The sequence below is a fragment of the Lissotriton helveticus genome, chromosome 7 (assembly GCF_964261635.1).
Source record: "Lissotriton helveticus chromosome 7, aLisHel1.1, whole genome shotgun sequence".
In the NCBI taxonomy this organism is placed as follows: Eukaryota; Metazoa; Chordata; class Amphibia; order Caudata; family Salamandridae; genus Lissotriton; species Lissotriton helveticus.
The window spans coordinates 634,408,296-634,436,170 of NC_136068.1; the positions used below are offsets into that span (position 1 = coordinate 634,408,296).

Consider the following 27,875-nt stretch of genomic DNA (forward strand, 5'->3'; position numbering starts at 1 on the left):
ATCCTCAACAGGATTTTATGGACCCTGACGATAAAGGGAACCAAGATAGCACATGGGACGATCAAAACGACCCTGATGACCCATATGATACACAACCCATACCCGATCCCTCCACATACCCCACAAAGCCATCTCCTACTGACGACACTCGCTTTTAACCAGCTAGTAGACAGGGCAGCTCAGTATCCTGGCGTAGACCTGCACACTGACCCTATAGAGGAGGATTTCCTATTTAACACTCTTGTGTTAGAGACTCTTGTGATTATTTTAAACATTGTAATGTGAATACATTGTTTTACCTTTCTTTGTATGCTTAAAACACTCTGGGCACTTGCACTTTCTGTTCCACCTGGCCAACCACGCGCAGCGGAGGCTAGCGCTGCCGCGTGTGGGTAAATTCATTCTTCGGCGCCATCACTCGAGCTGCCCACAGGCCACGCCCACTAAACCAGAGGCCACGCCCCCATCAGCACCATATAAAAATGTGTATATTTCGGACGCGCAGCGGGCGCGCCGTCAGCGCGCCTAAGGCAAGCCCGTCTGAGCCAGTCTGCTGCCGGCCGGGGCACGGGGCATGTCCCTCTGCCGGTTTTATCAAATGCTCTTCTGCTGACCTGATCCGATTGCACTCCCATTGTCCCCCCCCCCCCCCCGTGTCTCTGTCGAGCTGTGAGTCACTGGGGCCCCTCTGTCTCCAGTCCCTCCAGTCCCTCTTTCAGCCATCAATTCTCCTCCTATCAATAGGTCTTCATGCTCCAATCTCACAGTGACCTATCTCAATACACGCTCACTGGTAAAACACCAGTTGGAAATCTTTGCCCTGTTAGATTCTGAGAAACCGGATATATTGCTACTAACTATTTCCCTACGATGTTTGGGGACATGCTCTCCCAACTCGCTATTAATAATTCTAGAATATTAGTCCTAGGTGACTTTAATTATTGGCCCTTTGATGTAAAAGAGTGCTTGCTCTGCTACATTTTCTGATCTTTTATCTAGTATAAATTGTCTTTCTCATATAAAATCAACAACTCACATTAAGGGTCACGTTTTGGACCAGATTTGGACTTCCAACCTGGACATATCCGCCCTTTCCATCTCACCCTGTCTATGGTCAGACCATTTTATAATTTCCTTTTCTCTCATGGCCGCCCCCTGCCCTAGCAGAGCCCTGGATGGTAACCTTTCGGCCCGGAATTGGAATCGGGTCGACCTTAGCGAATTTGTTTCCATACTGAGAACCTCCTCCCCTTCTAATTTTGGCTCCATTGACACCCAAGCTTCTGCCCTTACACACTGGCTGGAGTCAGCAAGCGATATTGTGGCTCCGCTTAGACAGATTAAGCTTAAGCGCCTGCATGACGCTCAAAGGTGGTTCACTGAGGACCTTAAAATCCAGAAGCTGGGTCTTAGGCAGGCTGAGCGCCAGTGGCGACGCGGCTATGCCCTCGACATGAAACTGCGTTTTTTAAACCTGCTTAAAGAATATAAAACAGCGGTCCTGCAAGCTAAGACCACCTATTTCTCTAAAAAGATTGTTGACTCCGCCACTAGAACCAAGGATATTTTTTTCTATTGTGGAGGAACTGTCGAACCCAGATAGGGTTACCTTTAAACCTCTCCCTTCCCATGCACTCTGACTCCTTAAATCTTTTCTTCGTGGAGAAAATTGCCAATATTAAAAACAGCATTTTGTCCTCGGCCCCTCTCCACCCCCTCAGGGCCGACCCCTCCTGGTTCTCTCCCAACCCTATGCAGCTGACTCAGATTCCTCCAATCTCGGAGATGGAGCTTCTTGCTCTCTTAAAGAAGGTTGCTTCTGGATCCCCTACGGACTGCTGCCCCCCCTTGATTCTCCGTGAAGCTTTTACAGCCTGTCCTTCCCCCCCCCCCCCCTCTGGCACTGTTGAACAACTCTCTCTCCTCCGGCCTAGTTCCGGGGTCATTTAAAAGAGCAGAGGTTGTGCCCATCCGGAAAAAACCTACAGCAGATCCCACGGTCATGAGTAATTTCCGCCCCATCTCCCTTCTCCCCTATCTCAGCAAGGTTCTGGAGTCTCACGTTACTAACATCCTGAGCACTTTTATTGAAGACTCTCACTTCCTTGACTCCCAACAGGCCGGATTCAGACCCAATCATTCCACGGAATCCGTTATTCTTTCAGTTATGGAGGAGTTGCGGAGAGGGGCTGACTCCAACACCAGTCAGGTTTTGGTGCTCCTGGATTTGTCGGCCGCCTTTAACACGGTCGACCATGATATCCTGGTCGGCCGTGTCAGGGAGGCTGGCATCCGGGGCACCGCCCTTGACTGGGTCTGCTCCTTTCTGAGTAACCGCCGTCAGGCGGTTCGGCGCGCCCAGTTTTCTGCTGATGAGGTCGGGCTAACCTGCGGCGTCCCGCAGGGCTCCTCCTTATCCCCTCTTCTTTTTAATTTATACCCGACTCCCCTCATTGGGTCCTTACGAGGCAGCTGTGTCACCGCGTTTAATTACGCGGATGACATTCAGCTGGTCTTCGATATTAACTCTTCGGACCAATCCATTGATAACTTTCAATCCACTCTCCAGTCACATTAGTGACTGGATGGGGGTGAATCACCTGAAACTCAACCCCGACAAGACCGAGTTGGTGCTTGTCGGGGGGCTGCCAACCCTTGGAAATCCATCTTTTGGCCCACGAGGTTGGGTCTTCCCCCCCAATCCTGTCAACTCTGTAAAAAGCCTTGGGATCATTATCAGTAATGACCTCACGATGAAACCCCAGATTAACGCGGTAGTCTCTTCCAGTTTTTCCCAGTTAAGAAAGATCCGAAAGATTGCCCGTTTCTTGACCACCGAGGCTCTCACCCTGGTCCTGTTGGCATTAGTCATCTCTAAGATAGACTATGCCAACTCCCTTTATGTCGGTATACCGGCATACCAATTGAAGAGGTTACAACTTGTACAAAATCAGGCTGCACGGCTTATCCACAATCAGCCCAGACACCAACATGTCCGTCCTCTGTTAAAATCCCTCCACTGGCTCCCTGTCTCTGAGCGCTGCAAGTTCAAACTGGGCTGCATTATTTTTAAGTCCCTTGCAGGTACAGGCCCCTCTTTCATTTCATCACTACTGCACTCATATGTTCCCTCCCGCAATCTCTGTTCCTCCCATCTGGCCTTACTTCGGGCCTGTGGACGTGGGGGTGTGGCGGACCGGAATACCAAGCGCGGAGGCCGTATGTAGTGGGCAATGTTTGTTTTATTTTATGCCCTTGAGAAACAGAGTAGGTAAAAGTCTTGTAAACACAACACAAATCAGCTCCTCGGGTAGAAGGATGTGTCTGGTCCGGGACGCGTGGAAAGCTGGGTCTTCCGGAGTACCGATCAGGGTCGTCCTCGGAGGTTCCGGGAGGGGAAACAAAGAAACAAAACAAAGGAGCCGTTAGTCTTGCCGGACTTCGTAGGTCGGACCCTTTTACCAACACCGGGGTATCCGTGAGGGGAAGAAACCGACAGTGAGGAGGGGATGGTAGGGTCGGGGTAGGTATGGGACACGAGACGGGTATCGAGAGGTGGTAGACGTGCTGAGTGGAGGGACGTGAAGGGGACAAAGGGGTTTTATCTACAAAGTGGTATGGTGCTTTACAATATATACACAGTGCTACGGGTGACGGCGTGATCCTACGGACAGGTCTAGACACAAGGGAGTTATTTACACTGCACCTAATGTGCTACAGGGGTGATTCCGATTCACTCACCCGCTCCGCCGCAACTCTCCAAGTTGAGTTGCGGCCGCTCCCCAGCAACCTCCTGTGGACACCACCAATCTTCGGACCACTCTTCCTCCTCTTCGGTCGCCTTCTCCTTCGCCACTCCGGTCGGGGTCTCCTGCCACAAGCTCAATCCGACGCCTGACTGCTTCCTGGTTCCTGCTTTTCCAGTGTCCGGGCCTCGCGAAGGGGAGGTACATCCGGGGTCAGGAGGGTGTGTTTCCGGGTGTCCGCCGTTCCGGATTGGTTCCTGGAACAGAGGACAGAGGGTTGTACGTTTGGTGGGCCGGGTTGTTGCTATGGACGCTCTGGAAGCGGTTTCCGAATTGTACGAGGGTCTGAAGGGACGCGGAGCAAGGACGGCATGGGAGGGCACCGCATCACATCCCCTTCCCCTAGCTGTCCTTCTTGTACGGGTTTGGGGCATGGGGTATCGGGAGAGGTAATCGGCGTTGCCTTGTTCTGTTCCCTTTCGGTGTATTGTCCGAAACCTGTAAGGTTGTAGGGCTAGGAACCAGCGGAGGACCCGATCATTATGTCCTTTGTTCCGGGCCATCCACTCCAGAGGGGCATGGTCAGTGTAGATGATAAACTCCCTCCCTTCCAGGTAATACCTTAGGCTCTCAACAGCCCATTTAATGGCTAGTGCTTCCTTCTCCACGACTGCATAACTGGTTTCTCGGGGATATAGTTTACGGCTCAAGTACAATATAGGGTTCTCGTTCCCTCTTCCGTCTGTCTGTGAAAGAACTGCCCCTAGACCCTGTTCTGAGGCGTCTGTCTGTAGGAGAAAGGGCCGTGAATAATCCGGGCTTACCAACACAGGTTTGGATGTTAAGGCAGTCTTGAGTCGAGAGAAGGCAAGTTGTAGAATGGGAGTGGGATGCTTTAAGATGGCTTCTGTTTTGGCCGATTTCTTTAACAAGTCAGTGAGGGGAGCTGCAGTTTGGGAGAAGTTGGGAATGAACCTACGGTAATAGCCTAGCAGACCTAGGAATGCCCGGAGGTCCTTTCGGGACTGGGGAAATGGGATGGATTGAATGGCCTCGACTTTCTTTTCCTGTGGACGAATCATTCCTTCGCCTAAGAGGTACCCAAGATATTTTACCGATTGTGCTGCCAGAGTGGTTTTTGCGGGATTTATGGTGAATCCGAATGCGCCTAATGATGTGACAACTTTGCCTAGATGATCAAGGTGTTCCTCCCAGCTGTTGCTATAGATAACGATATCATCGAGGTAGGCCCCGGCATACCCGGAATGAGGTCTTAACACATGGTTCATAGCCCTTTGGAAGGTGGCTGGTGCACCGTGTAGCCCAAACGGTAACACAGTGAACTGGAATAAGCCGTCCGGGGTGGAAAAGGCAGTTTTCTTTCGGTCTTGTTCTCTTAAGGGGATCTGCCAGTAACCTTTGCAGAGGTCTAAGGTGGATATATATCGGGCTTTCCCTATACGCTCGACCATTTCATCGACACGCGGAAGGGGGTATGTGTCGAAGGATGATATCTTGTTTACCTCCCGAAAATCAGTGCAAAACCTGACGGACCCGTCAGGTTTTGGCACTAACACTATTGGGGAGTTCCACTCACTGACAGAAGGCTCAATAATCCCCATACCCAGCATCTGTTCGGTTTCCTGCCTTATCACATTCCTACGGGCTTCGGGGACCCTGTAGGGTCGTAGCCGTACTATCTTTCCTGGTTCTGTCTGTATGACGTGTTCTGTAATCGTCGTGTGACCTGGTGAGGAGGAAAACACTCTCTGTAAGGGCTGTAGCGCCTCCCGTAGGCTCTGTCTCTGCCCCCTGGTCATCTCAGGATCAAAACATGGTTCAAAGGAAAAAGAGGGTTGTAGGACAGTGGTGGATAAGACAGGTCGGGGCCCTTCCCATTTTTTTAGGTGATTGATATGATACACCTGGGTAGTTCCCCGAGTGGGGTCAAGCTCCAGCTCATATGTAACAGGGGTTACTTGGCGAAGGATCGTATAGGGTCCTTGCCACTGTCCCAGTAATTTATGGTCGGATGTCGGTCTCATTAGGAGGACTAGGTCCCCAGCGCTAAAAGCACGGGGTTTGGTACCTTTATCATATTGCCGTTTCTGTATGGCTTGGGCGTCTTCCATATTCTGTCGGACTATGTCGCGTATTTGCGAGAGATGGGTTTTTAGGTTTTCAACGTATTCTGGCAGGGATCGGGTTCGGTCGGGTTCGGCCTCCCACGCTTCTTGGGCCATGTCAAGAAGAGTGCGGGGAGGTCGGCCATAAAGTAATTCGTAGGGGGAATATCCCGTGCTGCTTTGGGTTTTGCAGCGTATGGCAAACAAGGCCAACGGCAGCATTTCCTCCCACCTCCTTGCTTCTAAGGCCAACATTTTCTTTAGCGTCATCTTAAGGGTAGCATTGTAACGCTCTACCAGTCCATCCGTTTGGGGGTGGTAGGCAGAGGTGCGAATCTGCTTTATCCCCAAGTTTGAGCACACTTGTTTCATTAAGGCAGAAACGAATGGGGTGCCCTGATCCGTAAGGATCTCCCTGGGGAACCCTACTCTGGAGAATATGGAAATGAGGGCTTTGGCTATGGTCTGTGTCGTGGGTTGGCGTAAGGGCACAGCTTCAGGGAAGCGGGTGGCGTAGTCCACAAGAACCAGTGCGTACCGACAGCCACTGCGGGAGGGGAGTAAGGGGCCTATTATGTCCATCCCTACCCGGGTGAAGGGGATGTCAATGAGTGGTAGGGGTTGTAAGGGAGCTCTGGGAGGACGGTATCTGCTGTTCCTCTGACACACAGGGCATTCTCTACAATATTGCTTGACCTGTTGATGTACTCCTGGCCAGTAAAACTTCTCCAGGATGGATGAGCTGGTTTTTTCATCACTGAAGTGACCCCCTAGGAGATGGCTCTGCGCAAGGAAGAGTACCTTATCCCGGAAGGGTTCGGGGATCAGTAATTGGGACGGTTGTCTAGGGCCCCCTTTTCTATATAGTAGTCCATTCTTTTTGTGAAAATAGGGACCTACTTGAAGAGGATCTTCTTGTTCCAAGGCCTTTCCCCAGGCCTCTTGTAGGACAGGATCTTCCTGTTGCGAGGCCCTGAATTCTCTGTCCGTTTGCCAAGGATGGTCATCAGGGACCACGGGGTAGGCGGTGGTGTGGTTTCGTTTCTCTTTTCTTTTCCGATTGCGGGATTTCCGCGTTCTGAGTGTTTCTTCAGCGTCAGGCTGCTCCCTGGAAAAAGGTGCTTCTTCCCACCATTGGTTCAGAGAGTCAGTAGTGTCTTGCAACAGTTTGGGAAGGCCTGCATAGTCGCTCCCTAAGATCACTTGCTCAGGAAGACCCGGTATCAGTCCCACTGTGAGATCGGTTCCGGGATCAGCCGGATGTCGTACCCGTATCTGGGTGGTTGGGTATCTCTTGGTGTCCCCGTGTATGCATTGGATGGCCACCATGCCGGTGGGTGGTCCCGGGGTTGCTGGCATGTCCTGGGGACGTAAAACACTCTGGCGACAGCCCGTGTCAGCCAAAGCCAGGACTGGATGACCGTCCACATATACCGGACAACGGAATGGAGGGGGCGTCTTTCCAGGTGTTGCACAAACATAGTTCTGTACCAGGCCTACCTCCAAGGGCTCGTCCTTTCGTGGACAGACACGTGCTATGTGGCCATATCCCCCGCAGTTGTAACACTGTGGACCCGGGTTTGGAGGTCTATACAAGAGGGGAGCTGGCAGTAGGGGAGGAGGATCCGCTTTCCGGGGAACAGGAGGTCGGTGGGGCCGGACAGTGTTGATATTCGATCTATGGGGGTGTTCATCCCTGCCTCTTGGTGTTTCTTGTGCACGACTATATGCACTCGCGATCTCCACCGCGGTGTCCAGGGTGAGGTGTGCATGTTGCCGTACCCATCGTTGGGTGGCCGGATGTAGGGAGGCCAGGAATTGTTCCAAATAGACTTTAGCTAGGATGTCCTCTTTTGTGGAGGTATCCGGGCGTAGCCAACGATTTGCAAGGTCCTTAATGCGGAAGGACAGGGCCCTGGGGGTTTCCTGTGGCCCTTCCTTGGCTTGGCGTAGTTTCACCCTGTAGGTCTCATCGTCTATGCCCAGCCTCTCTAGTATACATTTCTTGATATCTGCGTATGGCGTGTTGCCCTGTATATTGGCTTGCTGATACGCGGCTTGGAGATCTCCGGTCAGTAGCGGTCCCAAATATTGTCCCCATCGGTCTACTGGCCATGAGGCGGCCTGAGCTAGCCTTTCAAAGTTTGTAAAAAAGTAGTCCGGATCGTCCCCCGGAACATACTTTTGTAGCACCACTGATGGTAGGGAGGTTATGGGTCGTTGTTGTTGTTGTCCAATGACATCCGTCAGTTTACCCATGGCCTGGTCATGGGCATCCCCTTGGCCCTTTAGGACGTCGTGTAGTTGTCCCCTATCTTCCTCGGCGGTTTTCAAGAAGCGCTCCATCAACTTGCCCAACATCTCCTGGGACTCTGCCATTTTCTGTACGACGGCCTCCATGCTTCCGGATCCCACTTCTGACACCAGATGTGGACGTGGGGGTGTGGCGGACCGGAATACCAAGCGCGGAGGCCGTATGTAGTGGGCAATGTTTGTTTTATTTTATGCCTTTGAGAAACAGAGTAGGTAAAAGTCTTGTAAACACAACACAAATCAGCTCCTCGGGTAGAAGGATGTGTCTGGTCCGGGACGCGTGGAAAGCTGGGTCTTCCGGAGTACCGATCAGGGTCGTCCTCGGAGGTTCCGGGAGGGGAAACAAAGAAACAAAACAAAGGAGCCGTTAGTCTTGCCGGACTTCGTAGGTCGGACCCTTTTACCAACACCAGGGTATCCGTGAGGGGAAGAAACCGACAGTGAGGAGGGGATGGTAGGGTCGGGGTAGGTATGGGACACAAGACGGGTATCGAGAGGTGGTAGACGTGCTGAGTGGAGGGACGTGAAGGGGACAAAGGGGTTTTATCTACAAAGTGGTATGGTGCTTTACAATATATACACAGTGCTACGGGTGACGGCGTGATCCTACGGACAGGTCTAGACACAAGGGAGTTATTTACACTGCACCTAATGTGCTACAGGGGTGATTCCGATTCACTCACCCGCTCCGCCGCAACTCTCCAAGTTGAGTTGCGGCCGCTCCCCAGCAACCTCCTGTGGACACCACCAATCTTCGGACCACTCTTCCTCCTCTTCGGTCGCCTTCTCCTTCGCCACTCCGGTCGGGGTCTCCTGCCACAAGCTCACTCCGACGCCTGACTGCTTCCTGGTTCCTGCTTTTCCAGTGTCCGGGCCTCGCGAAGGGGAGGTACATCCGGGGTCAGGAGGGTGTGTTTCCGGGTGTCCGCCGTTTCGGATTGGTTCCTGGAACAGAGGACAGAGGGTTGTACGTTTGGTGGGCCGGGTTGTTGCTATGGACGCTCTGGAAGCGGTTTCCGAATTGTACGAGGGTCTGAAGGGACGCGGAGCAAGGACGGCATGGGAGGGCACCGCATCACAGGACCCCGACCTTTAAACGCAAAAAACTGGGAGGACTTAGGTTCTCATTCCTTGCCCCGGCTTTCTGGAATGCTCTCCCGTTAGGTCTAAGACTAGCCTCCCCCTACACCCATTTTAGGTCCCTTCTTAAAACCCACTTGTTTTGTAATGCCTACAACTAATGCTTCTCGCCCCACGGACTGTCTGTCTTCCTTTTGCTTTAGCGCCAAGAAACCGCTGGGTGTAAGTTGCGCTTTATACATTTTTTTTACATTACATTACATTACAACACTTTCCCAACATCAGAGAAGACTGTACGTATACTATGTTAAAGGGAGTACTAAAGCATGCATCAGACATCTTTAAAGACCCAGCTACAGCGCGTGTACTCAATCCATGAATTTAACAGAAATATAAATCAGCCCCTACAGACCCCTCTTATATAAAAGCTCAGCTACCACTAGACTCTCTAGTTGTTTCTAACGCTAGGAAAAGAGCGAATTCGCAAACAGGTGCTGCTCCCCCCTCCAGACAAGGAGTCAAAGATTTTAGAAGCCTCAGGCAAAAGAGTAGCTTCTCAAGTGGCTAATACATGGAGAATTGCTAATACACAAGCTCTCCTAGCACGCTGTGACAGAGCACACTATGATGAACTGGAAGGGTTATTACAACACCTACCAGAACCCTATAAGGGAAATGCAAATGCACTAATACAGGAAGAGAAATTAATCACAAATGCATCCATAAAATGCCCCCTTGATGTAGCGGATACATCCGCTAGGTCTGTCAACACTAGTGTGTTACTATGCCGGCATGCCTGGCTCCGCATTTCTGGATTTATAATGAAGTGCAGTCTACCATGCTCAATCAACCCATTAACCAGGATTTCTTGTTTGGCCCTGCAGTGGATACCATCTTAGAAAAGATGAAAAAAGTTACCGACACCGCCAAGTCCATGGGTGCACTTCAATTTCAACAGTCTCGAAGCTCCTTTCGTTGCTCCTCTTTTTCGAGGCTCAGGCAGAGGCAACACATTCCAGGCATCTTCCTCATTTAAAAGTACTACACAAAGTACCTTTAATAGAGGCTCCAATAGAGGAGGTTATAGAGGGAAGAATAACAAAGGCAGAGGATGTGGTGCTAACAACACCAGAGCCTCCACCACCACCAAACTGTGGCTTGTTCACACTCCCCCAGGCCATTTAACACCAGTCGGAGGGCGAATAGCACAATTCCTACCAGTCTGGAACGCCATCACTACAGACAGGTGGGTGAGACAAATTATCCAGTATGGTTACTGCCTGGAACTCATTTCTACTCCACCCAACACACCGCCCAAACACCGTCCAATGTCCAAAGAACACATCACGCTGTTACAACAAGAGGTGCTCTCCATGCTACAAAAAGGTGCCATAGAGCCAGTCCCATTTCAACATCAAGGGACAGGAGTATATTCTCTATACTTCCTCATCCCCAAAAATGATGGATCCCTCAGACCAATATTGGACCGTAGACCTCTGAACCAATACATACTATCAGACCATTTCCATATGATCACTTTACAAGTGCTCCCACTGCTCCAGCAAGGCGACTTCCTCGCTACATTAGACCTCAAGGATGCATACTTTCACATCCTATACATCTAGCTCACAGTAGATACCTCAGGTTCACAATCTAAGGTCACCACTACCAATTCACAGTTCTCCCCCTTCGGGGTAACTACAGCACCAAGGGTTTTTACAAAATGCCTAGCAGTAGTAGTAGCACACCTCAGAAGGCAACACATCCATGTGTTCCCACTACCTCGACGATTGGCTCATAAAAGCCAACTCATACGCTCAGTGTGCCAGCCATACCTCATAGACAATCCAGCTACTGCACAGTCTAGGGTTTTCCATAAATTACCCAAAATTACATCTGCAACCCTCCCACATACAACAATATCTGGGAGCTTCAGTAAATACCTCAGTGGGGAAAGCATATCGAAATCCATCCAGGATAGCCAACATACAATCTCTCATTCCAAAATTTCAGATACAACACTCTCTACCAGCTCGAGTGTTCATGCAGCTTATAGGCATGATGGCCTCCTGCATATTCATCGTCCCTCATTCTCGCCTTCGCATGCGTCCCTTACAAGAATGCCTAGCACGGCAGTGGAACCAGGCATCAAGGACAATTGAAAGACCTAGTGTTGGTAGACAGTCGCACTTACAACTCTCTGCAATGGTGGAACCCACAAAACCTTTCCAAGGGGCAACTGTTCAGAGCCAGTTCCACAAGTAGTATTAACAGCGGACGCATCACTGACAGGTTGGGGAGCCTATCTCCTTCAATACACAGTCCAAGGTCTCTGGACAGTCAAACAGAAGACACTACATATAAACCACTTAGAGTTACTAGCAGTATTTCTAGCGATGAAAGCCTTTCAAAATACTTGTACAACAAGGCTGTGTTAATCTGACGGACAACATGACAGCCATGTACTACATCCAAAAACAGGGAGGGACACACTCTCTGCAGCTGTCTCACCTAGCACAACGCATATTGAAGTGGGCAATTCCACAAAACATTTATCTCCTGGCAGAACATCTTCCAGGAATAGACAATCAGATAGCAGATCTACTCAGCCGACACAGTCAACAAGTACACGAATGGGAGATTCACCCTCAAGTTCTTCAACCATTCTTCCAAAAGTGGGGACATCCAGAAATAGATCTGTTTGCCACAAATGAAAACTCAAAATGCCCGTCCTTTGCCGCCAGGTTCCCACACCCGTTGTCACAAGGCAATGCGATATGGATGAACTGGTCAGGCAGATTTGCGTATGCTTTTCCACCAACCCCACTGATTTCCATTAGTGGCACGCAAACTATGGCAACAGTCACTCACAATGATCCTAGTTGCTCCCACATAGGCAAGACAGCCATGGTACACGACACTCCTGGAACTCTCTGTAGTTCCCCACCAAAGGCTGTGCCTTTCGCCACAATTGTTAACACAGAACCATGGAGAAATCGGGCACCCAGATCCCAATCAGATGAACCTAGCGATCTGGCTCCTGAGGGCTTAGAGTTTGGATATCTTAACTTGCCTCCCGGCTGCTTGAACATTATCAAGGAAGCAAGACATCCCACTATCAGAGCATGCTACGCAGCTAAATGGAAAAGATTTGTAATCTATTGTAATAATAATCAAATCAATCCATTGGATGCCTCCATCCAAAACTTAATTTATTACCTGCTACATCTTCAAAGATGTAACCTAGCATACCCATCAATAAGGCTACACCTTGCTGCTATAGCAGCATATCTTTAAAACAGACAACATGTCTCCCTGTTTAGAATACACCTATCAAAGCTTTTATGGAAGGACTTAAAAGAATTATCCCTCCAAAGCATCCACCTTCTCCAGTCTGGAACCTAAACATAGTACTTACCAGACTCATGGGACCTCCCTTCGAACCACTTCATTCATGTGAACTGCAATTCTTAACATGGAAGGTGGCTTTTTTAATTGCCATTGCCTCCCTTAGGCGAGTAAGTGAGCTACAGGCACTAACCATTCAGGAACCTTTCATGCAAATACACCACAATAAGGCAGTACTCTGTACAAACCCTAAATTTATGCCAAAAGTTATCTCTACTTTTCACATCAATCAGTCCATAGAATTGCCAGTTTTCTTTCCAAACCCGCAATCAGTAGCTGAAAGAGCTCTACACACACTAGACGTTAAAAGAGCTCTGCTATATTATGTTGACAGATCAAAATCATTCAGAAAGACAAAGCAACTATTTGTTGCCTTTTCACCACAACATAAGGGTAATCCCATTTCCAAGACCGGAATAGCCAGATGGATCGTTAAATGCATTCAAATATGCTATCAAAAAGCAAAGCGCACTTTAACAGTCCCCCCAAAAGCACACTCAAAGCGTAAAATGGGGGCATCCATGGCTTTCCTAGGAAATATTCCCTTAGAAGACATATGTAAGGCAGCTACATGGTCTACCAAACACAATTTCACTAAACACTACTGTGTTGACGTGCAAGCTAAGCAACAAGCTGCTGTAGGCCAGGCTGTCCTTAAAACTCTTTTTCAAACCACTGCAGCTGGTACAGGTAACCACCGCTAGAGGAGAAACTGCTATACAGTCTATGCTAAGGTATGAATTCAGCAGCTCACATGCCTCGAACGGAAAATGCTACTTACCAGTATGCATCTGTTCTTGGCATGTAGGGCTGCTGACATTCATATCGCCCACCCTCCTCCCCAGTGCCTGTCACAGCTGCAGGGTTACCTTTTTAACATACATTTACATGGCCATCTCTTACTTTTCTATTCTCCATCTTTGCCACAATGGCGAAAAACAATCTGAAGATGGAGAAGATGCCCATGCGCACTGTAGTCCAGGGAAGGAGTCACCTATCTCGTGATACTTCGAAGACTCTTCCAAGACAACAAGTTGCAAACATCCGGACCCAACACTAGGCGGCGATCTAAGATATGAATGTCAGCAGCCCTACATACCAAGAACAGATGCATACTGGTAAGTAGCATTTTCCTTCTAGTAAGTCTTTGGATACGGAAGGGGAATTTATGAGCCCAACTTTAAATAGTCTGCCCCTGAAATCGGGGTGCTAAGTTGTTTAGTGTCAGATGAGTCCAGAACAGGGGTACGTCAAAAGGTTGCTTGCTGGTCTCTTTGCTGTATTTGGACTTGCTACTTTGTCTGACAATTTAAAATGTGAAGGATGCGTCTGTTCTTTAGGTCTATGGGATCATGATGTGTATGGTAGTATGTATGTTATGGAGATTGTGGCTGGATAAGTGAGTCGTAGACATAGCAATTGTTCGCTGCTATAATCTGTGTTTGGATCTAGAAACTGGTGACCTGAATTGTGGGGTTTGGTGAAATCTCCACTTGTGCTTAATGTGTTTTCAAGTGGTGGTAGTAGGAGCCAGAGATGAAGAGATGACAAAGTCCCCCTTGAAGGTGTTACTTCCTCGGGATTGCCATATTATTCCCCTTGGGTGTTTTTTTAGTGATTTTGATGAGGCTGTTGAAAATCTGACTCCAGATCTGGATGCCTGCCATACGAAATAGGAATGTGAAAGCCTGTGGAGGTTGTTGGTCTAGTTTGGCTGGTACCTTCCTTCCGGCTCTGATAGGGGATCTCCATGAGTTGCTTAGGGGATCTCCATGAGTTGCTTAACCAAAGCGGTTGCACTCAGATCTGCCCAGGTCATCTCTGATAACTGCAGGTTAACCCGACAAGGGTGCCTCGCTGGTAGTTAGCCAGAGACTAGGACCAAGAGATCCACTTGCAGCACTGTTCAGTCATAGAGTAGGGATGCCACACCAAGGTTGCTGGGCTGTAGAAAGTACTATATTAAAACGTTTCTCTGAGGATTCCCAACCTGAAGACATGGTCATTCATGCATGTGACTTTGAAAGATACCATCTTGGAGAACTGCAGCTGCAGGTAAGTGACTTGCTCTTTTCTGATTTAAAATTTCCCAGAATATGCCTGTGAAGTACTTTGTCTGTAGTGACCGGGAGTGATATATTTTGCAAACATTGTACCGTAGTTGACTCTCTTGTTTTTTCCATTAGAAACTATTTGTTTCTTTACTGGGGAATCATGGCATACTTTATTTTTTTTTGCCCAAACCCTATCAAAGACATCAGCCGTTCGGGGCTGGGCAGTTTAGCAATGGTCTGGGCGAATTTGTGTTGATCCAGCTTCTCTTCAAGTTCCTTGATTGTATCATGCTCTTGTCTTTCTTTCCTTGTCCGACAGGCTGTTATTGGGTTCATATGGAGGATGATTGGGCCAAACTATCAAATGAAAAGGAGGATGGAGTCTGGCATAGTGCTTCTGTGTGCCACCAAAGCCCAATGTTTGTCTTCTACTGCCTTTCCGTTCTGGCCCAATTGACAGACTGCAGCCAAGTCCGAGAGACGCAAGACCGGGAGAGAGGGGAGCAGACTTCACTGTCCCACCCCCTCAACCCGTCAAAACTGGTCACAACTCCTTCTCCTGCCCAATGTCCACTGAGCTGTCCAGTATGTAGGGGTATTTCCTGGACAATTATTGTGATAGACTGGAGGAAGGTGGTTCGTTGGAATCTTCATTTCTTTACACCTTACTTGTTCCTGGGATGATTTGCCTTCTCTCGGCCAAGAGGGAAAAAAGGGGTCCAGTAGGTGTGTTTACTTAAGGCAATGTCTATATAGTTAGAGTAATTTTTATTTAGTCCTTCTGTGTCTCTGTTCTAATATTTTTTTGTCTGGTTCTTTGCGTCTCATAGATTCGCAGGCTTTTAAGTGGCAGTTTTTGTCCCACTTTGACCTCACACCATGTTGATTTTATAACTGTTTAATAATAACATTAAAATAGTAGCTGATCCACTTTATTTGAGCGCTTTTAATCTCCGTAAATGAATGCTTAGCTGTCAAATGCCAGAGTAGGATACTTATGCTCTTTTAATACATGTTTAGTGTAGGAGTCCTTGGCCGCTCTCCTGGTTGAGGAAACGATGCCCCCTGCCTTGTTACTTGCAGGAGATATTTTTCCATTAAGCAACGGTTTATTAAACTCTTTTACTGTCCTTTTTTAGAAATAAAAGAATGTGAGCAGCGAGGCAACACCGCTTCACAGAACATAAAATTTTATTTGCGCTCTGTTAAGCAAGTATGGCAGTTTACCTACCAGCTGCCACATGAAAAACACAAGTGATGGGAGGAATGCCTGTAATTTGTCTAACCACTGGCAATCGCTGGGATAGCATCTTCACCCATCATTCTTTTGCTCACCTTGCCACCTCAGTTGGGACCCAGCATATGCAAATAAGTCTTGACCCTGCTTCTCATGCGAACAGTCCAGCTAGAACGGCCAGGCCAGGTCTTCCCTGAACCGGAACACAAGCAACCCAGGACTGGTTTTGCCCTAGTTATGGGCTCATCAGCCGGATACAACTTGGTTCCAGTGACACAATGAGCATGGAACCCACGTCTGGTCATACCCATACCGCTTAAGGTGGTATATGAAATACGCAAAAACTGATGGGAAGATGCTTGCAATTTGTATAACCACTGGTAATTGCTCGGGGTAGCATCCCAACCGATCGTTCTTTTGCTCACCATGCTACCTCAGTTTGGACCCAGCCATATGAAAATCCGTCTTAACCCTGTGCCTCATCTGACAAATGTCCCACTTAAGAGTTGGATACCTTTGATTAATCCTAGGAGAATTCACATTCTTCGAACGGACGTATTCTGTGCGTCATCATGAAGGTGATACTCAAACGCTTGTCTGTCAGAAACCATACAAAACCTTGCCAGTGCATGGTATCATTAGCTTTCAGAAGATGCGTGCCTTTGAAGCCATACAATTGAATGCTCAGTTTGAGGTCCCTGTAATCAGATTCTTAGGCATATTTAGTATTTTGCGGCACAGAACCCCTGACAGGTCATTGATTCTTTTACTCTAGTCTTAAAAGTAGCACACAAAGGAAGTTCCTTCTTGGACCATGATGGCTCAAAGTTTCCCATTTCTTCATAAGATTGTCTTCCATCGTTCCTATTAGAAAGAATCCTTTTATTTTTCTTCAGTTGTACCTGACAAATAATATTGAGAAGATCTTCAGTTGCCTTTTCTATACATAAAACACTAGCTCCTGCACTGGAGCTTAACGTGGTAAGCATTAAGTTGTTCTACTTTCATGCCTATATACATATCTGAGGTTAGCTTTTTGATGGTTTTAACTTCAGCTCACTGAGTTCTTGGACATTAAGACCTTTTGTGTTTATAAACCATATATGTTTGTTTGGTTTAATTTTCTAGAGACCGCATTGCCCTTTGCACTTCCTTAGTGCTAGCCGAGCATTCCTCGCAGGACTAGGGTGTCTTTAACAGCTGGATCATTTCTAGCCAGGTGTTCCTGCTGTCTGAATGCTACCTCTTTCTAGTACACCTATAGCTCACTCTTCTCGATGAAAGCTTCTTGTAAAGCTTTTCCAATAAGCCATCCAGTCACAGAAAAAAATGTGCTTCTGCCTGAAGGTTGGTGCACTCGGGACAATACAGCATAAATTCTGATGTTATGGCAGATTCTAGAGGAGAGCAGATTGGCCTGAAGAATCTATTCTGAGATCATGAGGTTTCTCCTTTGTATTTGTGGTTCTCAGTTGGCATTCTTCATAATTTAAAACCAATATCTATGGTATTGTTAATGGACATCTAGTCCAGAAGCACTCTCATCCATATGCAGCATCCACATGTGTACTCTTAATTAATAAAGATAGTTATCTTATTTCGTTTTTCATTTTTAAAACCCATTTTAATAAAATATTTTGTTTTTAAATGTGTTCCTGTGCTCAGCCCATGGGAATAGTCCATTGGTGATGCATGATAAAGGGGCTCATGCTAGGCAACTATTATTAGCCTTTCATTGTCTACCCTAACTTGTACAAGCAATCATTGATACAAAGGTTGTATTGGCTTTCCTAATTTGGTTACTTGTCCATTCTTCTCCTGCAGCCTTGGAATGACCATTCTAGAAATTGCCTGCAATATGGATCTCCCCAAAGGGGGTGACGGTTGGCAGCAGCTTCGCCATGGATACTTGCCCTCGGAGTTTACTGCTGGTGAGGATAGCTGAATGTCTCAGTGCTGTCATATGTCCTGTTTGTAATGTCTTGAGGAGTATCTGAAAGATTTTCCTGAAGTTATTTAATGAGTTTATTGTCCTTTCTCTGATGTATGATACATACCTAAGACATAACAAAATGGTACCAATGTAATGAACAAGTTGCAGCTGATTAAAATCTGTAAATATTCCATATGCAAGTGTGCTCATGCAGACAAAACGCACATGGGGGTCAGAAGTACGAAATTCTAATTTTGCCTTTCCTAAAAAGCGACTCCATAGGAATCGCTATTTCGGAAATGCGAAATGATATGTACCTAATTTAGGATTCCCTATAAGCTTTTCCTACAAAGTAGGAGTTGTTTTTAGGGGACCACAAATTGGAAATGCCATTACATTACCGCCTATGGGCAAAAATAGGAAATTGTTTGCTTTTCCTAAATTGCGATTTACTAATAGGAAATTGCAAATTAAGGAACGCAAAGACAAGGGTGTCTCTGGGCTAAGGCCCCCCTGGAGGCACCCCAAATTTCCTTGTGTATGTGAAAGTGGACATATGCCCTAGGGGCATATGTGCGCTTCATGTCACATTAGAAAAATGCATTTTAAATGCATTTTTTTTTTTTTAATTAACACAAGGTTACCATCGACTTTGAGTCGATGGTAATTGCATTTCCCAAATGCCCAATTCGCATTTAGGAAGTGCTTTATACATGTGCTTTGGAAATCACAAATAGGTCATCCCTGTTTGCGATTTCCTAAATCCCGGTCGCAATTTGCAATTTCCACGGGTAGAAATCGTAAATCATGACCTCAATTTGGCCTTTGTACATAGGAAAAGGGCATTTAGCATTTTTTAACGGGCCGAGATAGCGAGTCGGCCCATTACGAAATGCTTAATGGCTTCATACATCTGGCCCATTGTTCCTTAAACACACACTTAGTTGTGCGCTAACACACATACACACTCTGCATTTGTTAAATCATTCAACCACTCATGTAGGTACTCATGCACACTTCCTCCTCCATCCCCCCGCCCTCATTGTATGCACTTTAGATAAATACATGATGTCATGCCGTCTTGTAATGTAGGGGCTTGCATGTTTTTTTCCCAATTTCCAATTGCTCTTTATTGCTTTCATCGGTAGTCACTCGAACACAGCATCATTTAAAATTCATTACTTATCATTGATAGTAGCTGAGTCAATATAACCTTTCAAATAGCCTCCACCCTTATTTCCCCCATCATCTTGACCACCATCTCCCAGCTTGAGTGAACTCCCCTCCGTTCCAGACCATATGATAGAAGTCCGCCTGGGGCTGTCTGCACCTAAGGTGTAGGTGTGTAATGCTCCCAGAAATATCTGAGCTACTCTGTGTTGAGAGAGACATGTTTGGTGTATATAGTTATCTGTGTGAACTTAAACTTTTGGTTTCTGGTAACTATTTTGGGGTATTGTCTGGCGTCTGTCCATTCATTCTTGAACATGTCCCTTTCCAGTTCTCCTTCCTATTTGATCTTTACCTAGAAGGTATCTGTGTAGAAGATTGGCACCAGAGTCCGGTGCAATATGATAGTTGTGTGACTGCAACCCCCTTTTGTTAGTATTTTATCTAACAGCATTGACCTGTCTAGCTGAACATCTTTATTATTCCTTGTGCTCTGAACTGCTCTCAACGCCGCATGTGCCATGAACTCGCCTTTAGCAAGCCCATTCTCATCCTTCAACGTCGCCATCTGTCAGCCTAAATGTCTCTCATCGTAGATATCCGCGCCTCTTTCCATGGCCGTCCGTGGATCCTCACTGCGGATTCGTGGAGTATAATGTACCTCCGCCCATCTTCATCTTAAAGTTTTGCCAGCAGTGTTGAGCTACATTTACCACTCTAAGATCGCTATGTGCATCCCTACGTGTGCCTAGCAGCAGTCCTGTTATCCCTCATGACCTTGGGGTAATGTCTATATCAAATGCCTCGTAGGGAGTTGCCTCCTGTAGCAATTGCCTGTTCCATATCAGATGGGAAGCGTAATAATTGCTTCAAAGTTAGGTGTGCCCGTTCCTTAGTTATTAGGCAGCACGTCATCTTAGCAAATGCCCAGCTTTTTCTTTTGTTTGCATATCAGATTGACTAGGAGGCTCGCCATCTCTTTGAAGAAGGATTTTTTTTAAATGACGGTTAATGCGACAATTGGATATTCGGGGCGTGACAATATTGTCATATTGATAATGGACACTCGCCCCATAGGTGAAAGGGGGAGTCTGGTCCAGGAAAGTAGTACGGATCTGATTCTGTAGGCCGCTTTCCCCATGTTTCCGGCAATCAATTGTTCTTTACTGAGATACACCGCCACTCTGAGTTAGCGAAAGCTATCCCAATCCCAACCCAGCTGGGGGTTAGTCCCTTTTTGGGTCCATTCGTCCCCTACCGGGGAGACCAGGAACAAACATGACTTCCCTCAATTCACCCAGAGCCAAAGCACACGTGATCTTTCACAGGTTATTTTGGAGGTCATGCAAATAGAGCAGTGTATCATCTGCTTATAGTGAGACCATATGGATCTCCGTGGCTAACATAATACCCCATTCTCAAGCCTTTTACCTCAGTTTACACGCTAAGGGCTGTATGGCCAGTACGAACAAAGCTTTTGGAAATGGGTATCCCTGCCGGGTACCTCTCTGTATTTCCCAGGGTTCAGAAATTGTGTGCCACTGCATACCCTGACCACTGAAGGAAGTGGCCTGTTTAGGGTCACTCTGGTCACTCACGACCACCTCTCAGCCTTCCGTACAAATGAAGAGCCGGTCAGACAGTAGAGAATACAAACCAGAGACATTTATTGAAAGTACACTCGAGTGGAGTCCGGTCTGACCAGCCTCCTTAGATTGCTGCAGAGGGACTGACTTCTGTCAACATGGTAATGCATAAAGTAAATTTTCAATACCCCTAAAGACACGCCCAGACTGGAATTTTCCAGTTAGTAGCTGGTGAACGAAGGAGATACTGAAGGATGGGTTGCATTCCTGGGACCGGGCACACATTATCTTGCAGTCAGGTTACTCTGCCTGCTCTCGCTGCTCTGAGCGGTGGAAGGAGGCCTATCTAGTCAGAAAGGTATGCAATAACAACGTCTATTCATTAGCACAGCAAAACTCAACCTTGGAGAAATAAACGCACAGCGAATACATTGGTAGCTGCTTTTCACTGAGGCAGACCCAAAATGAGACAAGTTAGTTTCGGTCATTGCTCAAAATGGGTGTTAAATACAAAATGGCTCAGCAAATGCTAACTTAAATCGTACAGTGCATAGAGAATTCGGCAAAAGCATTTTGTTTTTAGTACAACAGACCAGCCTTTTAGCATTTGCTAACACATTTTGCTACTATCTAAGAGCAAATAACTCCCTACCTAACAAAAAGGCCACCAATTACAAGCCAATAGGTGCGTTATCAATATTAAAAAATGCCTTAATCTATTGACATGAGATCTTGTATATCCTGCATCAGCATGGCTGTTGTCTTAGTATCAAGTACTGGAACCGTCGGTTTGGTAGTTAGTCTTTACACAATGAGCACAGCAAGCAGGGAGACAATGTATGCACAGGCAACAGGGGAAAATTATACCAGCAACTACTGGTAGGAAAATGAGAAACTTCCAACCTCAGGACGCGAACAGGCCCCTGAACCATCCAGAGAGAATCCAAGTTCCATTCTCTTGGTGGATGTCGGATGTGAGCCTGTGCAACTTCTGGATGGCAGAGTATACATTAGGGGCGTGGTCTGGGATGTATACACAACATCTACTGCCAATGACGCGACCGGCCCCTCCCCGATCAGCAAGGAGGACGTCTAATACCATCCTGTTTTGTAAGGCAACAAGCCTTGTAGCCTGGAGCTCAGCTGTAATATTTGTCAAAATTCCAGCTGTTGTATTAATGACCCCTTCTACAACTCTTGTGAACTGACAAATGTTAAGGCTATTGGACATAGGCCCCAAAAGTGTTATAATACCCATCATGGCATCTGTAAACTGCTGCAAAGTGGTGTCTGTCTGATCTATATCTTCTGTATTAATAGCCCTTCTGATTCGGGACAGGTATGTACTCTTACGCTGCAATCGATGGTCCTTCTGGTAATCGGACGGTGCTATAGATACTGGGGGAAGGAGGAAAGAGGTAGCATGTACCTTGCCATCCCCTAGGAAGCCAAATATAAGCTTGAGACCCACAAACAAAATCAACATTATGTGATGGGAGCAAAGGCGGGCTACTAGTCGTACCCCATATATAGATGTAATTGCAATTGCTCTCTCCTAATTTTACCTTCTCTATTTCCTGCACACAGAAACCAGCTGTTGAGTTGACTACTGGCACCGGGATTGCCTCTTCCTTATTAATATGACTTATTTGAAATGATCGTAAATATTCAGTTGCATTGAAGCCTTGAAAGTCCAACATTTCATTTCGAAGCCATGTTTAGTTCTTTACCGTCTCGTATATAGTCATACAAGCTGATGAGGACAATGTACCCGGGGTTCCTTGTCCTCCGGACCCTGTAGAATTAAACCCTTTGTGGAAAGGTATATATTCTACCACTGTGCGAGAATCAGCAGATGTCATATTCATAACGGAAGAATAAAAGTGATAATGCACCATGGTAAACAGTTCAAACCACCCTTCACAACTTCCCAGATAGGACAATGGCATCGATAACAGAATATCACTCTTATGTGTAACTGAGGGGAGTAAGCCACAGATCCAGCAATTAGTAGCATTAGAAGTTTCATAGGCCTGATGCAACATTTGTAAAAAAAAAAAAAACAAAACATTGTCTGCATATGTTTTGCGATAGTCCCCTTTGTGAGGGGCCAAATTAACAAACGTATTTGGGGGTGGGTACAGGCGTAATACCGACCAGGGAATGTACTGGGTATTTCTCCTCCAGGAACCATGCTACTCCAAGTGCTGTTATTAAGAAAATCACAACAATCACTACAAAAACTATTTTACTCTTCATGGACCAACCGGACCAACTAGACTCATCCCGCTCTAAATGCGGTGCTGCACATGGCTGCTCCTCCTGAGTAATGGGTTGGCCAAACGTATACATTATAATCAATCAATGGAAAGGAAATGCAATGGAGCTGATGACAAAAAAAAAGGGGGTGGCAAATATTTTCAGTGTCCGTCTGAGCCTCCTATTGTTCATCAACTTTGGCGCTGTTAAGCACCAGCAGTGGAGCTATTCGATACTAGCTATTGGTGAAACAGGATAAAGTATCCCCTCCAGGGGAGCACGTTCAAGCAGTCCTGTCCAGTGTCCGAACAATGCACCAATCTCTCCTCTCCCTACGCTACTGTTACCTTACTTGTCGAGTCCATCCCTGCTAATCTGACTTTTCCTTTGGTGCACTGTTCCTCCATCGGGGGTGCAAATTGTACCCAACTGCTGCAGGCACAGAGGGGTCAGGAAAAAGGGAGTCTGACACAGAGGGGCTAGTGGTAGATGACTCTGGAATTGCCTTAAGCTCAGTGTGCACTGCTGCATTTAGGACCCAGTCATTCTCTGCCTCTGTTTGGGTCCACGTGAGTTGGGCATCCAAAAATGAATGAACCGCGGGACTCTCTCACACTCTGAGTCCCTGATGCCCTCACAGACCCACTGATCGTAGGGTAAGGGTAGAGGCACTTTGCCGCAATGCTGGAAATGAATCCAGTTCTTTCGGCCAGCGAACTTCACTGCGCTGTGGGTGGAGAGGAGTACCTGGACTGGCCCCTTCCACCTCAGCTCCAGACTCCTCTTCCTCTGGAAATTGCGCACCAAGACAAAGTTGCCAGGCCGGATGTCGTGGCCTGGCCCTTCCGGTACTGGTGGGAGGCATTCCTGGATCTGTTGGTGAATAGAATGCAGACTTTTAGTTAACTCATACAAATAGTCCACCCACAGAGGATATTCAATTTCAGAAAATCGTCCGTCGCGGGACGTCCCAAACGTTCGCTGGGTGCCCAAACACGACCTCGTGGGGTGAAAATCCTATCCTAGAATGGGCTGTCGTTCTTGTAGACAAAAGGGCTAAAGGTAAAGCATTTGGCCACTGCAACCCTGCAACCCTGTGCTCCCCTGAATCTTTGCCAATTTCATTTTGAGAGTACCATTGTACTTCTCAACCAAACCTGCTGACTGGGGGTGATTTGCAGCATTGAAATTTCTGATTGATATTGAACCCCTGCCATACCAACTGGATCACTTTAGCATTGAAGTAACTTCCATTGTCACTCCAAATCAAACGGGGCAAGTCGAAACGAGGAAAAAACTCCTTCAGGAGTACTTTTGCAGTGGCTATGGCTGTGTTTTCTTTCGTGGGGTAAGCCTCAACCCATGTACTGAACGCACAAACAACCACTAACACATATTTCAAATTGTTGACTCTATCCATCTCTATGTAATCTAATTGGAGGACCTCAAAAGGGAAAGGAGGGGGTGCGGAATTGCCAGGTGGCGTAGGGGTACCCTTTCCAGGATTGTGCATCATACACACCATACAATATTTGACCAAATGGGCGGCTGTCTTCTGGATGTTATCATTTTGCCATACAGAATCTAACCACTTACAAATATCTTAAGCACTGATATGAGCTGGCTCGAGCACCATGGTGACTATGGGGAGAACATATGCATCTGGCAGCACCCATCTCTGTTTTCCTGACTTATCAGTCCAACACCCATCTTCATCCAAATGTGCTGTGCTTTCCTGCCATATAGCTAACTCCTCAATAGTTGCCCCACTCAGTATCTCCTTGACACTTTCCAGTGTATCCTCAAACATGGTAACCTCTGGCACCGACCTAGCAAGACCTCCTACAATCATATTTTTCATCTTCTTTCGGGCTGCCTCCTTAGCTGTCTGATCTGCGACTGCATTCCCTTTTCCCACATTGTCAGTAATTGCCTTGTGGGCGCTGCACTTTACCATCGCTAATTTCTTGGGGAGTGTCAAAGCCGACAAAAGCCTATGTATAAGTGGGCCATGATGTGTCTTCACCCCATGGGAAGTGAGAAATCCCCTCTCTGCCCCGATACGTCCAAAATTATGGGCAACTCCCAATGCGTGTTGACTGTCAGTATAGATATTGACAGCCTAGCCCTCACTCACTCACCGGCTCATATAAGGGCAACGAGTTCTGCTGCTTGTGCAGACTGAAAGGGAACTTGTGACGTCTCAACTACTGTGTACAGTGTTGGATTCACATATGCAGCAGTTGTAGTGCCATCTGGTAACTTGAAACAAGAGCCATCAACATATAGTTCCGCTTGGGGGTCAGATAAGGGAACATCAGTCAGGTGTACCCATCCCTTTCTCTGTTCGAACAATACAATCATGTATGTCAATTTCCTCACTCAGCAGGGAGGGGTAGTAACATGGCTGTGTTCAGAGTGGCACACCTTTTGATCGTAACATGTGCAAAAAGAGTTCACTCAAACCCGGTCAGACGCGCACTGGTGAGGTGCTGCGTCTCGGTCTTATTCAAAAGAGTAGCCACAGCATTGGGAACCATAACTGTGAGGTCCATATCAAGTACGAGCCCAGCCGATTGTCTTAGAGAGCTACAGCCGCGACCGCTGTCAGACAGCTCGGGAGGGCTCTTGAGACAGGGTCCAAGATAGCAGAAAAATAAGCACACAGCTGTTGGTTACCTCCAAAGACCTGTCTTAAGACAGAAAGCGCACTGCCAGCTATTTCGTGTACGTATAGCACAAACTGCTTCATATAATCCGGCGTACCATGCACAGGAGCAGAGCAAGGCGCAACTTTAAATTGCTCAAAAGACTGCTAACATTCATGCGTCCAGGACAAGGGTACATGCACATCTTTAGCGGTTAGTGCTAGCAGGGGCTTTAGTAATAACAAGCAGGTTGGGAGCCATTGACGATAATAGGAAGTAATCCCAATGAAAGCGCTCCTCTCTCTGAGTTTTGGGGATGGGCATTTTAACAATGACACTGATGCGTTCGGGGGTTAATCACCTGCCCTCCTTCGACAGTATGTGACCTAAGTAGGTGACCGCCTGTTGACAATATTGAAATTTGGAAAGGGATACTTTATGTGCGTGTCGAGCCAAATGCAGCAATCATTTAACCGTACTGTCTTTGCAATCCTTTTCAGTGTCAGAAGCTATGAGAAGGTCGTCTACATATTGGAGTAATACATTAGCTGAGGGAAGCGTAAGGGAGTCCAATTGGGCTTTTAAAGCTTGACTATACATACTAGGGCTCTCAGTATAGCCCTGAGGAGCTCGACAGAATCTAAAGCTCATATCAGGTCCCAAGAATCATCGGTAAGAGAGTACATTAATGTCAGGAACAACCGAAAATTGGGGAACTACTATCTTGTTAACCTCGCGCAAGTCAATCACAAATGGATACACATCAACATTATCATCAGAGGAACCTGAAGGTGCCATTTTAAGAATAGGAATATTACACACATTTGCTGTTGTCTCTTCAACCACTCCTGACTTAATCAAATCCTGTATTATTTGCAACAAGGCTCGCTCCCCTGCTTGCGGTATTTTTATACTGGGGAATACAAGGCAAAATAGCATTGTCTTTAACTTTGATCGAGACAGGGGGTATCTGATATAGTCCTACGTCTGTGTCACCTGTTGCCCAAAACGAGTGTGGCACATCCTTAAATTCAACGGGAAGGGGCGCATCTTTGGACAGGCACTGTTTAGTGCTTGTTACATTGGGGCCCATTACCATATAAACACCTTCCAGAGAATAATAAATGGTAGCATGCAACTTATTCAATAAATCCAAGCTCTTCAAATTTTCTCCACAATTAGATGTCAACAAAAATGGTGAATCCACAGTGAAAGGACTTATAGTCAGCGTAAGAGGCTTGGAGATGGGGCTTACAACCGGTACACCTGAAAATCCTACCGAAACTTTATTATGGCCAGGAAGAGCCGGGGACCAGTGAGCGGGAAATAGTGCTATTCATTGCACCTGTATCCACCAGAAATTCCTTAGCTGAGCCAACAAATCTGCTGTAACACAAGGACTTCGCTGATCTACAGGTATCTGAACTGGTCCCTCACTCCGTCCCTGGCTGTCATAGCTGTGGAACATCCCTGTCAAGTCGTCCATATCATAGTCGTCGTGATAGTACTGCCTGCCCTTGCTGTCGTCTAAGTGGTTACTATTATGGATGATCCTGTGAGGCTGCACCATGCTGGGATCTGTCCTGTCCACTAGCTCCACGTCCCGGCCACAAGAACCTCGTGCTCTAGGGGGCGCAACTTTCTGCAACAACACTGGACACTCGCTACGCCAGTGTCCTTCCTACTTAACAATACGCACACTGATTTGGGCCTACAGGCATAGTATTCCGGCTGGTACGAGGAAGCCGTCTGTCTGAACCACCGCTTCCCCTACCATTCCCCCTAGAAGCGTACTGCAACAACACCTTTGTCTTCCAGTCTTTATGCTTTTTCTCAGTCTTCTCCTTGTCTTTCCTATGCTCATAATACTGTGCCATGTTCAAAATAACAGGGGGAGAGGACTTGGACCAAGTACTTTCAGCAGCCTGCTACCAAGTTGTGATCTCTGGGAGCAAATTTGACACAAACCTATTAACAAACAATCTGACACCTCCATCAACAGACAAATCCTGCCCACTGTAGTCTAAAAATACACTTTCGAATCGAGTAAAAAAGTCTGATACATTCTCGTCTTTCTTCTGACGACAAGCTGAGAGCTTGTCCCAATCCACCATTCTAGGTGGGATGAGAGAATGCATATAGGTAGTAATATGGCCTGGCAAAACAAGTATCTTCGCTCTAGGCTTTTCACCGGGCTACTTCTCCTGATCCCATGTTTGTATTTGATCCCAGGTACCCCCAAATTCTGCAACATGATCCTGTGTGTGCACTTCCCTCCAAATATCTACGGGGGCCAACAAGTCCAAGAACATTTC

General features: G+C 47.1%; 1 protein-coding gene across 2 annotated transcripts in view; it reads left to right on the forward strand.

Annotated features, from left to right (window-relative positions):
• Positions 1 to 27,875, forward strand: part of PKMYT1 (protein kinase, membrane associated tyrosine/threonine 1) — a 360,498-nt gene that overhangs the window by 136,997 nt on the left and 195,626 nt on the right. For both annotated transcript variants that reach the window (XM_078652880.1, XM_078652879.1), the window contains exon 4: positions 17,789 to 17,895. In XM_078652880.1, coding sequence (XP_078509006.1) covers positions 17,789 to 17,895 — 107 coding nt within the window. The remainder of the gene's footprint in view (positions 1 to 17,788; positions 17,896 to 27,875) is intronic.